The following is a 15,347-nucleotide window of genomic DNA, read 5'->3' on the forward strand; positions in this document are numbered from 1 at the left end:
CATCTTACGCAGGGATTTGTCCAGGACAAGTTATTGGTGACTGTGAGGTTGCCAGGCAACCAATGAGGACTTGAGATGCTGGTAGGCAAGCTATCTGTTTCTCACTGTTTCCAGCCTTTATGACTAAACTAACTGGCTGCTGGCTTTAGCGTGTGCTTTGAGAATGCAGACCATTTTGAACCTTCAACGCAAATCCGTCAAAATTAAAACATGTCATACAGCTCCTTTTGCAGTACGGCATGCTTTATTCCACAAAAGTTCGATGTCTGAAACTGTTTCTGGTCTCCTTTTATAAAATACATGATTTGTCATGTACGAATGGATTTATCACCATAGATGCATGGTGGTATTTTCCCAAAATGTTGAATTGTTACTTCAAAAAAACCCCAAACTGTCACACTCTAATTTGAAAATGCTACACACGGACTGACTTAATGAATCTGAAGGACTACTAAGACTAGCTCTTCTGGTATTGACACAGTGGCCTCAGGGGGATCTGTTTTGAATTACATCAGTGTAAAGTCAATTTTAGTTACATCAGCACCTTTTTGTGTTCATAACAAAAATTGCGCAGGCTATAACAATCTCCAGTCACCTTGTTTGTGTGTGTGTGTGTGTGTGTGTGTGTGTGTGTGTGTGTGTGTGTGTGTCTGTGTTTGTGTGTGTGTGTGGTCCTTTCACAGCAGGCATATGGTGGCTTTCTCGACCTGTGCAAAAGGTTTGTTAAGGTGAAGCTACAGTAACTCAGGACATTCTGCCTCTACATATTAGTATTCTGTAAGTGGGGTCCAAATGGAAGAAATTAGATTTCAGAAAGTTGTCAGTGTGTGTGTGTGTGTGTGTGTGTGTGTGTGTGTGTGTGTGTCTTCATGTCTGAAAGTCTCCTCACACTTTGCTCAATCAGATTACGCTCCTTTGGTGTCGGCTTTTCTTGGGCTTGTCCAGTGTAGCAGCTCCTGTTGTACCTCCGCCCCGTCCAGAAGCCTACAGAAGCCCATTTCCTGCCCCTCCCATCCCGCCTGGGCGACTGTACTATATACACACACACACACACGCAAAGACACACACACACACACACACACCCTCCCCAACAAGTGTGCAGGAGTGTACTGTGGCCACAAACACTCAGGGTGCGTACTGTGGCTCGGACGGCACAGAGACCGACAGAGGCTGATTCAGCTGCTGAATGATAGATAGAAAAGAAAAGAGGGAAGACGCAAGTGACAGCATCTCTGTGTGTGCACTTGGCTCTAAGTCTGCGTGTGCGTGTGTGTGCATCAGTCTGTGTCTGTGCCCCAGCAGACAGCGGCGCACAGGTCATCAATGCAACTGTCAGATGATCCAAGGTCGAGGGGGCAAGACGGGGCTCCCCCAGCACTCCTGCCCTCTGTGTCCCACATGAAAAGCAGCAGCTTCAGCGCTGTCCAACAGCAGGGCTACTCTGCATCCATCTTCCTCCGACGCAAAGACAAGCTGGAACAGGTAAGTGTCTTTCAAACATCATGACATGATTTATTCGACTGTACGTCTGCCTTCTGGGAAGTGAGGAGGTGAAGTAAAAACTTGGAAAGGGTCAGCGACCACTTAATGATTGATCTGACATTATGTAATGTTCTAAGGTAGGGCTCAACAGTTAATTGAAATATTATCAAGCTCACAATATGGCCAAGAAGCCGCAGGAGCTGCAATATTTTTTGATAAAGGTCGAATGTGTCACAACATGCCGTTAAATGAAATATTTCCCACCATTTTGAGTCTGGGTTTTTAAAATTCTTCTTCCATGTTTAATTCGATCATCACTAATTCAGTACATAACATTAATGAATGAGCCCGAAAAAAGTTTTTTAATTGATTTTTTAAATGCCGCCCCATACACTTTTGTCAGGGTTATCGAGTTTGTCTATGTGAGGCCTGTTTGATAGGAACCGCCATAACTCTTAAATGCACTGGGCGATTACAGCTGAACCGAGATGGCACATCATGCATATATCTGTTCCCGCAAGATTTAATGCTATTTTAGTTTGCTATACTGAACTTTTATAGATGTGATTCATTTTACACAATTCATCCTTGTACAAAGTCCTGCCTAACAGACAGGACTCAGGTCTTCTCCAGCAGTCACAGCTGCCATCAGCAAATGAGATTACAAATTTGATTTTCTTTTTTTATTTTATTCAGTTAATACAATTAGAAGACCGTGCAGGACTGGTGAACGTATACATTCACTGAGTGCTTTTTATTTTTCTTTTTGTTTTAATCTTTCAAACAAACATACCACCATCAGATATGTGTGGGTTTGAACCACATATGAACAGCAGAGTGTGGTATCTGTGGTAATCTTCTGTTACTACAGTTAAAAAGAAAGGAGGTAGACTGTGGATTTCCACCACTGAGTACTTTCTGGGTTTTTTTCTTGTTTTTTGGTTTTTTTTACATCCAGTGCCTTTTCATTAAAACAATCTCCATCATCAAATGATAAACAGTTTATTTCTCCTCTCTTTAAACTATGTGACCTGTTAGTTATAGAGATTGAACCAGTGGCTACAGTGTTCTGCTCACTGACGGAGCTTTCTGAACAAAACAACTTAACAGGATCATTTTTCACTGCTGGATCCCCATCTGCACCCCAGCCACAGCCCCATTGGCGTGAGGCCCAGCTGTGTCCCGTGGCGTTGCGCCCAGTCAGCCTTCACTCAGCACATATCACCCTGACTATGGCTTTATGGCAACAGAAGAAAAAAAAAACACCCCATCCTGTTCACAAATGGAAACCTGTTTTTGAGCTTTTGGTGTGAAGGTGAAACACCTACTGTACATTGAGGCATCCTTCATAGGCGCTCACAGAGGTGTGTGTGGATGGGAGGAGATGGATGGTAATTCATGCGCATCTAAACAGCAACAAAACGTCATCCTGAATGATGATAAACGTGTGCCAGTAAGGAAAGTCTGCTAAGCAGGTTAATATTGAGCTAAACTGGGTTGAAGTTTTTGGGGTGCCTTGGTGATATATAGCAGCTGTTTCAGCAGCTTTTCACTGAGTATCTCTCCATTCTGAAATACCGTCAATGAAATACATCTGAAACAATCAAATCCCTGCTCCTCAAGTCTGCATAATTAGAGAAAACTAAAACAAGTAAAATAAGTCACTTGAAGAAATGGACTGATGAGCATTTCATTCATTAATATTCACTGTTGCGTCATTGCAGTGATTGTGCAGTCGGCAAATGGTTTATGTCAACAGTTTCCTGGCATGACCACCAGTCACCATCAGCTTAGGACCTTGTTCATGTTGTTGCTGAGCTAACAATTGTCCTGTGGTGTTGTCTAAGCTGAAAGTCTGTGCTCGTGATGGCCAAGGAAACAGTGAAAACCCACTCCTGTTTGTGACTTTGTCTCTCCCCCCTGTTTGAAAGTGTGTTTGTTTGACCCCATATTTGCAGCTTTGGGAATATTCACCTCTCCTGGGAAGTGACTCAAACATTTCTGTCCCCTCTGTCTCTCTTTTTTTTCTCTCACAGAGAAGGTGACCTGGGGCACCTGCCCCAGACAGACACAGCAGGTTTCACTGCTATGACTTTGTTTTGTCGCTAACAATATCTCTCTGACATCTCACACAGTGCCCCGCAAGTTTTATAATTAAAAATCACACTCTCTGTACTCTTATACTCTTTGGGAATTACCATATCCAATAAAAATAAAATTCTTAGTATATTCATTATTCAAACGTATAAAAATTTAAATTAAGACACATTAAGACATTGCATCGGACTGGGATCTTTTTACTGTGTAATTTAAATACTGAATATCGTCTACAGCCATGTTGGTGCGATGTTCTACTACAGCAACGCTTAAAGCTTAAAGTGCTACTGATAGCATGGTTACAATGGCAATGATGGCAATGCCAAAGTCCTGAGCATGTACACCAAATTAGTTGCCAATTTGGTTCTATGCTGATGTTAAGCAGGAATAGTGTTTGTTATGTTCTCCATCACAGTTTAGCTTGTTAGCATGCCGCATTGCTAAATAGCACTTAGCAGAAAGTACATCTGAGGGTGATGGTAATGTCATTTGTTTTGGTCATAATCTAAAGTATTGGACAAATTAACATTTGCTCCTGATGATGGTGCTTTATGAAATGTTAAAGGATTAAAAAAAACTAGCAATTGATGAGTTTTTATTAGTTTAGTTATAACAATTCTTCTTGAAGGGAGCATAAATATTTGTCCTAAATTTAATATCAATCCTTCCAATAAAGAAATTTCACTTAAACCTGCAGATGCCAACACCACTAGTGTGGCTAAAAATGACATCTTTATGCTTTTTTTTTTTTTTAAACACAATCTGGCAGACTGCTCCCTGTTGTGTTTGTTCCAACTACCGACTCCTACTCTAATGGTGTCAGACACAACAACCAAGTAAACTTTTTAGAAAGAAAACTCTTCCACCTTCCTTCTATCCTTCTCTCATTTCTCTCTCGTCCCCATATACAGCGCTGTACTCAGACAGCAGCAGCTTGCCTGCAGTTAGCAGCAGCATATGTTGTTTTCTGCTGCTAGGCGTCACGATATTCATTTGTGAGAAAAGGGTCGGGGCGAATGAAAGGGTGGAAGTACGAGAGTATGAAAGTATTTGCATATTTCATTTTTCCTCACCGAGGCCTTTTAATTCCGTGCAATGAGTGCAGAGCTTTGGATTTGAAGCTGTACACAGTGGGAGGGAAACATAAATGAGTGTATGTGCATGTAAATCTGGTGCTGCACTGAAAAGCACATTTATTACAATGATTTAAACACAGTGGGAATTAAAGCAGATGACACTGCTGACTTACAGTCATCAGTTGAAATTATGAATGGTAGCTATAGGGCTCTTTTAAATTATTTAGTTGTTTCTGGGGAGAATGATGTGCATATGTGTGTGTGTGTGTGTGTGTGTGTGTGTGTGTGTGTGTGTGTGTGTGTGTGTGTACATATCTGACCTAATGAGTTCAGAATAATTTGAGAGTTTTGCTGCAGCTGTCATACACAGTGGATAACCAATGGCATGTTTCAGCATCCCTCCCCTCTCAGCCAAGCCCTACCGCTTTCTGCTGGACGAGTTTTGTTCATCAAGCAGATAAAAGAGGAAGATGCAGAGGGAAGAGGATGAGGAGGGAGGAAGAGTGGGGGGGGGGGGGGGGGGTTGCCGGGGCTCTGAGCTACAGCTCTGTATTGGCCATTTCAACAAGAGGGGCTGGTCTTTCTCCATCTCTCCCAGCAGAGAGTGAGCAGCACACATACAGCTCACACAAACACAGACAGGACCACGTCAGATGGACCAGGAGCTGGGTGTGCACACACACATACCTCCCAGGACAGTGAGGAACCAGCAAGATGAAGACAGTAGCGGAGAGTGAAGACATCAGACAGTACTGCTGGGTAGTGAGGGGTGGCTGAGAAAGACAGAGAGAGAGACAGAGAGAGAGAGAGACAGAGAGAGACACAGAGAGAGAGATTATAAAGATGTGTGACTGAGCTGCTGTTTCCCAGCTGTCAGAGAAGTTTGAAGGAGCGCTGCTCTCATGGCGGGACCGACCACACAGGAGCCCGTGAAGGTGACGTTTACAACTACACTTGCTTCACTCTGCATAAATTTAATATGATGATGTTCTCACTTTGTCTGTCAGTTGAATTCTAGTGCATGTTAGTGCCTGAGGTTTTTCTTACTGGCTTCTGTAACATCACTGATCGATTTGGATGAAGCCTTAAATTAATTCAATGAATGCATTCTTCAGTATGTATAATAAACTCAGTTAGGATGTCAATTAACAATTATCATCATATCACTATATCATTATACATTCATTTATGATTTTTATTTCAATGAACTATCTATAAAATATCAAAAATAACTAGAACAAGACCAGATTCCAATGGGACATAAGCTCATGTTGTCAGTTATACCCCAGTGAGATTTAGTTTGATATATGACAGGCAAAAGAAGAAAGTGTTCACATTTTAGAAGCAGGAACCAGCTAATATTTTTTTTGCTTGATAACTGGCTTAGACAATTTTATTTTGTTGCCAATTACTTTTCAATTAATCTTTTGTCTATAAAATGTCAGAAAATAGTGAAAAACTGTCGAAATTTCCTAAAGCACAAGTTGTCGTCTTCAAATTAATTGTTTTGTCCAGACAACGGTACAAAACCATCAGAAATTGAATCCACTTTTATATAAAAGATTTGAGGAGCTTAAAACCAGCTAGTGTTTGTAATTTTTGCTTGATAAACAACTTTAATTTGGCTCGCCTTCAAATTGTATCTTTAGTCCAATCTTCAGTTCAAAACCCAAAGATATAAAACAGACAAACGAAGAAACCAGCTGATGTTTGTGAGTTTTGCTTGATAAATGACAATTATGATGATTATCAGCATTGTTGCAGATTGCTTGTCTTTCCACCAACTAATCAACTCACTGTTTCAGCCGCAGTTTCCGTTCTAACTGTGTCAGGTCACTTTCATTATTGTATCTCACTGCATCAGTAGCTCGTGCGCTCTAAAATCGACAGACCGGTCTCACTCTGTCAGTCTCGTTGAGGCTTCATTTCCTCGCGGCCATGTACACATCCACTAGTCGGGCCTGGTCCTTGACTCTGCTAAATGAAATGAAGAGCTCACTGGTGTAAGAGGGGTGTAAGGTGCATCCGGCTGGCACTAGTCTTTCAGCCTCATTGCCTGAGATGAACAACATAGAGAATACCCCCACACACACACACACACACACAATTTTTCTTTTGATTAATGGCGAAAAATTTCATCAAAAAGTTGTAGCTGGGAGTCATCTGTCTGAGAAAAGCTACTGCTTGCACAACCAAACTTCACAGCAGGATGCAAGTCATTTGATTGATCGAACACAAAAATATACGTAATGCGATGTTGACGGCTCACAAAACCGACAAAGCCAAACAGGGCAGGGAATGAGCGGAGAAAATCTGTAGTCGTAAGCAAAACAGAAGTGCCTAACTGCACTTTTAAAACAGTGGAAATCAAAACTCCTCCGGCTGGATCAAGGCTGCTGCATTATAACCTCTGACCACTCTGTCACTCCACCCTTATTACAACCAGTACAGACAATATACAGCACACGCATTGATGCACACAAATATAGCCTTTAATATTGCTTGTCATATATGCGCCGCTGGGTCTACCCGTCCTGGCACAGAGGTCATAAAATCCCTTTCAGCTGGGATTCGCCTGAACAACGAAGCAGGCGTTATACAGAAAAGCAGAAAAACAGAGCTTTCCAATATTTCTTATAGCTGGGTATCAATTTGCCTTCTGCTGGAGATCGTTCCACTTCACTTGTCCTCTGCTCCGTGGTGTAAAGTGGGATTTGTGAATGTGGGAGATTTTGGTTCCAGGGCTTTGAATTCTTCAGCAGCCTGACTGTCAAATTAAAGGTTTCCAATGTCTAAAGAAGACAGAGCTGTTGTATTGATCATGAATCCTAACCTCTAATCAATGGTATCAACTGAGGACATTAACATTTTAAGGACTGATAATTTCCTTTTGGACACCCAATACTATCTGCCATGTCAATGTCTTCACTGCAAGTTGTAAACCTGCAGTGCAACAACAGGAGAGGAGTCGAGCTCTGCAGTGCTGCTGATTAGCCATCTCACAAATACCATTATATATATATATGTGTGTGTGTGTGTGTGTGTGTGTGTGTGTGTGTGTGTGTGTGTGTCCACCTCACTCGTCTTCCAGACCCAGCAGAAGTGCATTGCCATCTTTGCCCTCCTCTGCTGCTTTGCCGTGCTGGTGGCGCTGATCTTCTCATCTGTGGACATTTGGGGGGACGATGAGGATGGTATCACAGAGGATAACTGCAGCAGAGACTGTGGGTAAGATGTTCTGCAAGAGCAAAATAAGAGCACAACAAGGCAAGAAAAAAATAGGGCTTGCATTCATGTATAGTGCAACAACCTATGAACAAATTGTAATTTTTTCGTAATCATTTAATCGTAATTTAGTGTCTCAAAGTCTGTTTTTGAGTAACTTATCATTAATTTCTATATAGTCTTCAAGTCAGAGTGAGCGACTTATAAATGATCAGATGACTGCTCAGGATTTTGCATACCTTATTGCACACCGTGTAGTATCATATTTCCACATGCTCTTACAGGAGTATGACTCATGCACTCATATGACAATGTTAGACTTATAATGAACAGTTTAAAAAAAAACAAAAAAACAAAAGGCTCCATGCACTAACACAAACATGTGTTGCTCTCAGCATCGTGCTTGTGGAGAATATTCCAGACGACCTCTTCCTCCCTGTGACTGGCAGAACCCACCTCCCTCTCTCTGCTGGCTTTCACACACTGTTGGACCAGGCAAAGCACTCGGTTGAGGTGGTGTCACCTGTCTGGGACTTAAACTCTTGGGACCTGGAAACAATGCCAAGCACTGCCAAACAGGTACAAAGCCACGGCAGACATTCTGAATATATCCCCCCCTACATTCCTACTGAACATGTACCGACTGCATTTCCCAGGTGTCCTGTGAGAGGAAATGCAATTATTTTCAAGTAAATCTGTATATAGCGTCTTAATGAGGTTAGTCTTGCTGAGATATAAGTATTGCCCTTTTAAGACACATCCGGAAGCACTGCTCAAATGCTCAACTACAGTAATACAGAACATCGCGCTCTTCCTCAGGGTCAGCTTTTGTTCCAGAGACTGCTCAACCTGAAATCTCGTGGGGTTAAACTGAAGATTGCCAGCAGTCTGACTAACTCTGCTGAACTGAAGACCTTGGCAGCACACAGTGAGTGGTTGTCACATTTTTATTTTATAAAGGCAATTTGTAAAACCACTGTAGCAAACCAGAATGAAGATTCATATCTCCTAACACCATCACACTGACAACATCTCTCGTGCACAAACCTTATTTTAAAGATTGTCCTGTATTTTACGACAAGATTAGTGAATCTTTTAGTAGCCTGTTATATGAGAGTAGTACCATATTGCATATATTGCATACAGCGAGGAAAACAGATACAGACCTCATTTACACCATGCAGCCTCATGCAGCAGCTCCACAGCACACGTCACACAACCTTCATGTCAGCCAAACTACACAACCAAGGTCAAAAAATCATAGATGTGCAAATGCACCTGACTGGTTTTCTGTCAAAGCCTATGCGCCTCAGGCTCCCTGCCCATTATACCCACTTGTCTGTCAGACAGTCCAAGGCCAGCTTCCACGATTCTCCCCGTTGTATTTTGTCTAACTTTTCATACTTTCACCACTCTCTGTTTCTCACGCTGTCTAGATGCAGAGGTTCATTTTGTTAATATGACAGCTCTTACCAGAGGAGGACTTCATTCCTCATTCATAATAGTGGATCGGAAGCACATTTACATCGGGAGCGCTGATATGGACTGGAGGTCACTCTCCAAGGTAACAACAAGCATTAACAACATGAGTCTGCAGAGTAATATCAGACGCAAGGATAAATGAGCCTCTGTAGTCAGCTGTGGTCAGCTCTGCAATTCATTTCCAACCTGCAGTATCTTCTGGTCTCTCAGAAATAAAAGCTAGACATACACACATTTAATTAAATGATAACCTTTACGCCCCACAGGGACTCAAAACATAACACAGAGTCTAGATTAGTTTCGCTGTACACCTGTACCTTTTCATGCAGCAACTCCTAATGGGCATCAGGGATGATTTAAGATTGCTGTCTGAGGCGAGTCAGGAAGACACGTAGCATTTCACTTTGCATTTAGCATGTAATTCACAATGGAGGAGGAACCAGGGGGCATTAGCATACTGTAACTTGAAGTGATTACCTGGCACTTTTCATGCTTCAGTGCTGGCTCGAGGTAGAACTACTGTTGAGTGTAATTAACTAAAGAGCCAGAGGAAAGGAAGGCATGGACACATATATGAATGTGTGTGTGGTGGGCACACACACACACAAACACACACACACACACACACACACACACACACACACAGACAAGTAGAGAGCATATGACAGGCAGGCAGGAAAGAAGAGACAAAACGGAGGCAAGGTAGAAATTGTCAGAAATTCATCTTCAATTCATCTGAGTTATTAGAGTAGACTGTTACTCCTTCCTTCTGTTACTCACTAAAATAGAATAAACACAAAACAATTTTTTTGCTGTGTGTAGTTAATGACCAGGCGAGAATATATTTAGAATGACTTTCTCCTGTTTACTTTTCATCTTGTTGTTTTTCAGCCATGCTGGTACTAGTTGCTGGGTCAGCCATGCTTGATCCCCTCACCTTTCATTCTGCTTCATCAAGCCAAACTTTCAATTTGTCCAATACTTTGATTTAGTTTATTACATTTATTTGTCAGGTGCTATTAAGTGTATTAACCTACAAATAGAAAAGATGTCGCTACCAGATTTAACCAGTAGCTAATTCCATCGGCAGCCCCTGCCTGCAAAACTAACATTTCCATCAGTCTCTGCTGTTGTGTTTGGTGCTAATTAGCAAATGCTAACATGCTAAAACACTAAAAACAACTAGAATATTTACCATGCTCACCAGCTTGTTAGCATTATCACAGTGAGCATTGTTATCACGCTGATGTCAGGATTTAGCTCAAAGCACCTCTGTGCCTCACAGAGCAACTAGCCTCACTGGAGACTCTTAGTTGCTTCACACTCCCCTCAGAAAAAAAATGATTCTATTATAGTCTTAAAATCACTACAACATCATCAAATTCTCTCACAGTGTGTTACTATTCTCACACTACAGTCAGCATAATTTAGACTTCCATTAAACTGTATCTTCTCTGTGTATAAAGCATGTCTATCCAGTGAACAAAGCTGCACTCACAACAAACTGCAACTTTTTTTGCTGCATCACCTTTTCCTGTGTGCTCCTTTCTGACACCCCACAGAGGAAAGAACTGGGGGTGGTGGTGTATAACTGCAGCTGTCTGGCTCTGGACTTCCACCGAGTCTTTTCATTTTACTGGCAGCTTCATGAGAGGGACTACATCCCCTCCATCTGGTCAAAGAGAGTTACAGCCCTCTACGGGAAGAATGACGCACTGGAGCTGCAACTCAACGCTAGCCATGCCACAGCTTATGTGTCTGTGAGGAACGACTTTTTACAGTTTTTACAGCATGTTAACACATAAATCCACTCTACACAAAAAATGTACAGACAAGAGGTTACATGTCTGCTACAACTGGTTCATATTCCTCTTAAGGCACCAGTTTCCTGCCTCTGGACTGATGGGTTAACATTTTTATAAAAGTTTCATTACAAACTAATAACAGACACACACAATGGGTGATTAATCATCTTAATATCACGCTGAGGAGCATCTTGAGTCTGACTATCTCAGTACCTCAGCCTAATTTGACAGTAATGAATCTTGCTACCCTCTAAGCGACATGATGCTTACCACTTGCATTTAAGGCATTTATCATCCTATAGGAATTAATGGGGCCATGCTGTCATTGGCTGCTGGCAACTCCAACCTGCTCTTCTGTCTCATTTCTTCTAGAAATGATACATGGCTGTGGAAATGCACCGTGTTGTTTTTCTCACCCTCTCTCAAAATGTAAACTGAGACTTTCAGACATTTTGGAAAATCATACACTGCTCCGAGTATATTGTCACTTTCAGTGTAAGATTTTTCATTGGGGAGTAAATGAACAGATACTGCTGTAAACTCTTGTCTGCTGAAGTGAAGCAAACTGAATATTAAAACTGTCTCGGCCTTTCAGTTTTTCGATTTCTGTGATTTTAATATAATTTTGGGTGTAAACGTGTGACGTATCCTTCCTGCAGACCTCCCCTGAAGTCCTCTGCCCAAAAGATCGCACCAGAGATGTAGAAGCCATTTATCAAGTCGTCCAGAGTGCAAAGACATTCATCTTCATATCTGTGACTGACTACCTCCCTCTGGTGAACAGGAGATTCAGAGGAACCTCAGTCACAAGGTACAGAGTTAAACACACAGACATTAAAACACTGTATGTGTAGGAGCTTTGACCCTCTGTGGCAATATTTAACAGATCACTACATGTTCATGTGTGTGTGCCTGGGCCAGAGGGCAACAAAATCTAGTATAAACTGTATTTCTGTTGGTCTGTGGAAGAAAAATATAATGTTTCATATTCCACTAACTTGAATTTAAGGGAGATATTGTATGTGTTTATCAGTGCCTTTAGATAAGCACTGCGTATACTAATAATGGTTACGTCACAAGGTACTGGTCACCTATCGATGAAGTGATCAGAGAGGCTGTGGTCCTGAGAGGAGTCCGAGTTCGCCTGCTGATAAGCTTCTGGAAGAAGACCCACCCCCTCACCTTTAACTTTGCCACCTCCCTCAAGTCACTCTGCATGCAGCTGCACAACTGCTCACTAGAGGTGGTACGGGAATTTTAACGGAGGTTGCAGTTTAGTATTTGCAGTGAACATCTTGAAATTCTTCTTCATTCATCATGCAAATATTAAATATTCAGTGGGTGTAGTATGTTTAGATAATTATATTTCTTCAATTTTTTGCAGAGGTTTTTCAGTCACAGAGAGCAAAACGATGACATTCAACATGGACTCAACCACAACAAGTACATGGTGACTGACAATGCTCTCTACATCGGTATGTGTTTGCAACAAATCAGTTTGCATTGAAACTATTTTTTTTGGGGGGGGGGGTGTCGTTTGCATTACACATTTTCAAGGTATTTCATTAGGTCTTGATTTTATTGTGAATTCTAATTTTAAAACATTCGACAGTTCTCTTAAATGAATAGTTTGACATTTTTCAAAATACACTGCTTAGATTTCTTGTGGATCGTTAGTTGCAAATATTAATACCACTCTGTCCATTAAATATGAAGCTACAGCCAGGAGACTGTTAGCTTAGCAGAAAAACAGGGCGAAGCAGCTATAGCCTCTGTCCAAAGTGAAAAACATATGCTTAACAACATCTTTAAAGCTCACTAATCAACATATTATAATATGTTTATTTTATCTGAACTTCTGGTTTTTGCTATTTATATCTAAAAAAAAAAAATGTAGAGAAGCAACAGGTTGCAGTTACAGGGGGCAGCGAATGTCCGTGAGACTCCAAGAAGTCCCAAGAAATAGTCAATCACATAACCCTTTGCAAAGTCACAACTTGCTGTTTTCATATATATATATATATATATATATGTTTGCTTTTTTAAGGATTAAATAAATAATAAGAGGTTCTGATAGGTGGATGGTTTTTACCTTTGGACAGAGCCAGTCTAGCTAACTTAAACTAACTTCTTCCTGGCTGTGGTGTCATTTTAAGTGACATTTATGAAGGTGCATTCATTTTCTCATCTAACTCTTTGTGAGAAAGCAAAGAAACATAATTTTCCAAATTTCAAGCTGTCAATGTAAAATGTTTGCTCACATGCACACACACAGACAGAGTTACACAAGCACCAAACTGCATCTATTGAACATGCACGTCAAGAAGAAAATCACAGAACTGAGAACTCATATCTAAGCTTTGCTCTATGTCCACAGGGAACCATGACTGGGTTGGTAGCGACTTTGCTGTTAATGCAGGAGTTGGGCTGGTGGTCCAAATGAATAATAGTCTCAAAGACAGGGGAGCGACAATCCTGGAGCACGTCAAGGCTGCTTTTGAAAGAGACTGGAGGTCGCGTTACGCTAAGAGCCTACAAGGAAGCAAAGATCATCAGGGCAAATACAGAAACCTGCAACAAGTGAAAATTCACACGGAGACTAAGGAGAACGAATGGAACAGCCCTTTGTCTTTATGAGCACAGAATGTCTTTTAAATCCTCAGAGATCATTGGCATACATACCAGAAATAGATTTTACCAACATGTATACAATATAAGAATGTAGAGCTGCACTATTAGACTTAGCTTTGATTTTGTGACATTATTTTTAATAGATTCAGTTAGAATCAACAAAGGTGACATTGAAGTAATGCTTTGACTACAGTAATAATATCTAACTGCTTAAATCACTGTCGACTGTTATATGAGCATGTACTGTTGCATGAATATTGAGAGCAATATTCAAATACAAACTATATACTTGGACAAGCAATATAATGATTATAAAATCAATATGGTCTGTATGTGTAATCTATAGAAATATCCCAACAAACTCACCAAAACAAATCATTTAATACTTCATGATGACACTCCGATTTTGTTTACAGTTTTAATTTGTATTTTATAAACTTTTTAATGCATAGCATTTAAGGGTTTTAATGTGACATGACATCGCCTGCACTTTCTTGAATGATGCGCACACAGGGTTAAGCTGTAGCTTCACAGATGCAAAGGCTGTTTATCATCGCATTGAACATTTTCATCCGTCTTTATAAAATTTACATTTTTGCCTAATTGTTGTTGTGTTTTTTTTTACTCTCACTAAGCTGGGAAGCAGCAAACTAACATTTATGGCCAACATTTATATGCAAAATCCAGTCCTAGAGTCCTAGAAAGAGCTGCTACACAGATAGACCAGAAATTGAACTCAGTTTGATTTGAAGTTTGTATGACACTATGATACTATGATACTTTGTATGAACTATTTTCTCTAATGAACTCACAGAGGCTGCATTAGTGAAATGTGTCCACTGGGGGGCAAAAAAACCTCTAAAACAAGCTGACAGACAAAAAAACTGTTAAGGTGTGTCAAAGTCCAGTATTTTAATCAACACATTAAAGGTGCCATATTATATAAAGTGAGATTTCCTTGTCTTCTTTAATTATAAAGCAGGTCTAGAACCTACATTAATAGATAAGAGGCTCAGAGCCTCTCTTCTGATTGGCTCAGCAACCCGTTGTTGCCAGAGCTCCAGAGAGAAACCGAGAGAGGAGATGTAAAACTACAATGAGATTGTATTTGGTACTTAAAACCACAAATATATCTTCTTATGGATATCAAACGTTCTAATAAAACATGACAAGTGTAAAATATTGGACCTTTAAAATGGAAAACTTCCATTTTATTTCCACATATAACAGTACCACAGTGGAGGAAATATTCAGGAGCTCCTGATGCTCAGGAGACAGAGTTAATTGACTTAGTTGCTTTCCACCACTGACAAGTTCAGAAAATGTACATCCTGTATATTTGGCTGTTGACTGAAGAGAAACATTTCACATTTAGCATTTAGATTTATCAAAACTGTTATCATTTATTATAGTTTTATCATTTTCCCAAAGACAACGTTTAAATCTGCTGTACTGTCACCGGCGTTTCACAGTATTTGTAACAAACAGCTGTGAGAGATTTAGTTCCAGTCTTCAACACAGGGTGGTGTTGTTACACCGTCACAGGCAC

The 15,347-nt window shown here is 40.7% G+C and overlaps 1 protein-coding gene across 3 annotated transcripts; it reads left to right on the forward strand.

Moving 5' to 3' along the window:
* Positions 1-1,152: 1,152 nt before the first annotated feature.
* On the forward strand, positions 1,153-14,739 carry pld5 (phospholipase D family, member 5). Of its 3 annotated transcripts, none has more exons than XM_056372194.1 (10): positions 1,153-1,482; positions 7,747-7,883; positions 8,276-8,459; positions 8,700-8,808; positions 9,317-9,444; positions 10,925-11,122; positions 11,827-11,978; positions 12,248-12,413; positions 12,552-12,642; positions 13,545-14,739. In XM_056372194.1, the coding sequence occupies exons 1-10, from the start codon at positions 1,324-1,326 to the stop codon at positions 13,802-13,804; spliced, it is 1,584 nt and encodes a 527-aa protein (XP_056228169.1). In that variant the 5' UTR covers positions 1,153-1,323; the 3' UTR covers positions 13,805-14,739. The 3 variants fall into 3 exon arrangements, with proteins under 3 accessions (XP_056228169.1, XP_056228170.1, XP_056228171.1); XM_056372195.1 differs by having other exon boundaries at positions 12,248-12,410; XM_056372196.1 differs by lacking the exon at positions 1,153-1,482 and adding an exon at positions 5,303-5,590.
* Positions 14,740-15,347: the final 608 nt, after the last annotated feature.

This window comes from Seriola aureovittata, chromosome 3 (assembly GCF_021018895.1).
Source record: "Seriola aureovittata isolate HTS-2021-v1 ecotype China chromosome 3, ASM2101889v1, whole genome shotgun sequence".
Classification (NCBI taxonomy): domain Eukaryota; kingdom Metazoa; phylum Chordata; class Actinopteri; order Carangiformes; family Carangidae; genus Seriola; species Seriola aureovittata.

Coding starts and splice junctions, on each gene's coding strand:
- pld5 (XM_056372194.1), top strand. CDS start 1,324: ATGCAACTGTCAGATGATCCAAGGTCGAGGGGGCAAGACGGGGCTCCC. Junction 1,483..7,746: donor GCAAAGACAAGCTGGAACAG/GTAAGTGTCTTT, acceptor CTCGTCTTCCAG/ACCCAGCAGAAGTGCATTGC. Junction 7,884..8,275: donor AACTGCAGCAGAGACTGTGG/GTAAGATGTTCT, acceptor TGTTGCTCTCAG/CATCGTGCTTGTGGAGAATA.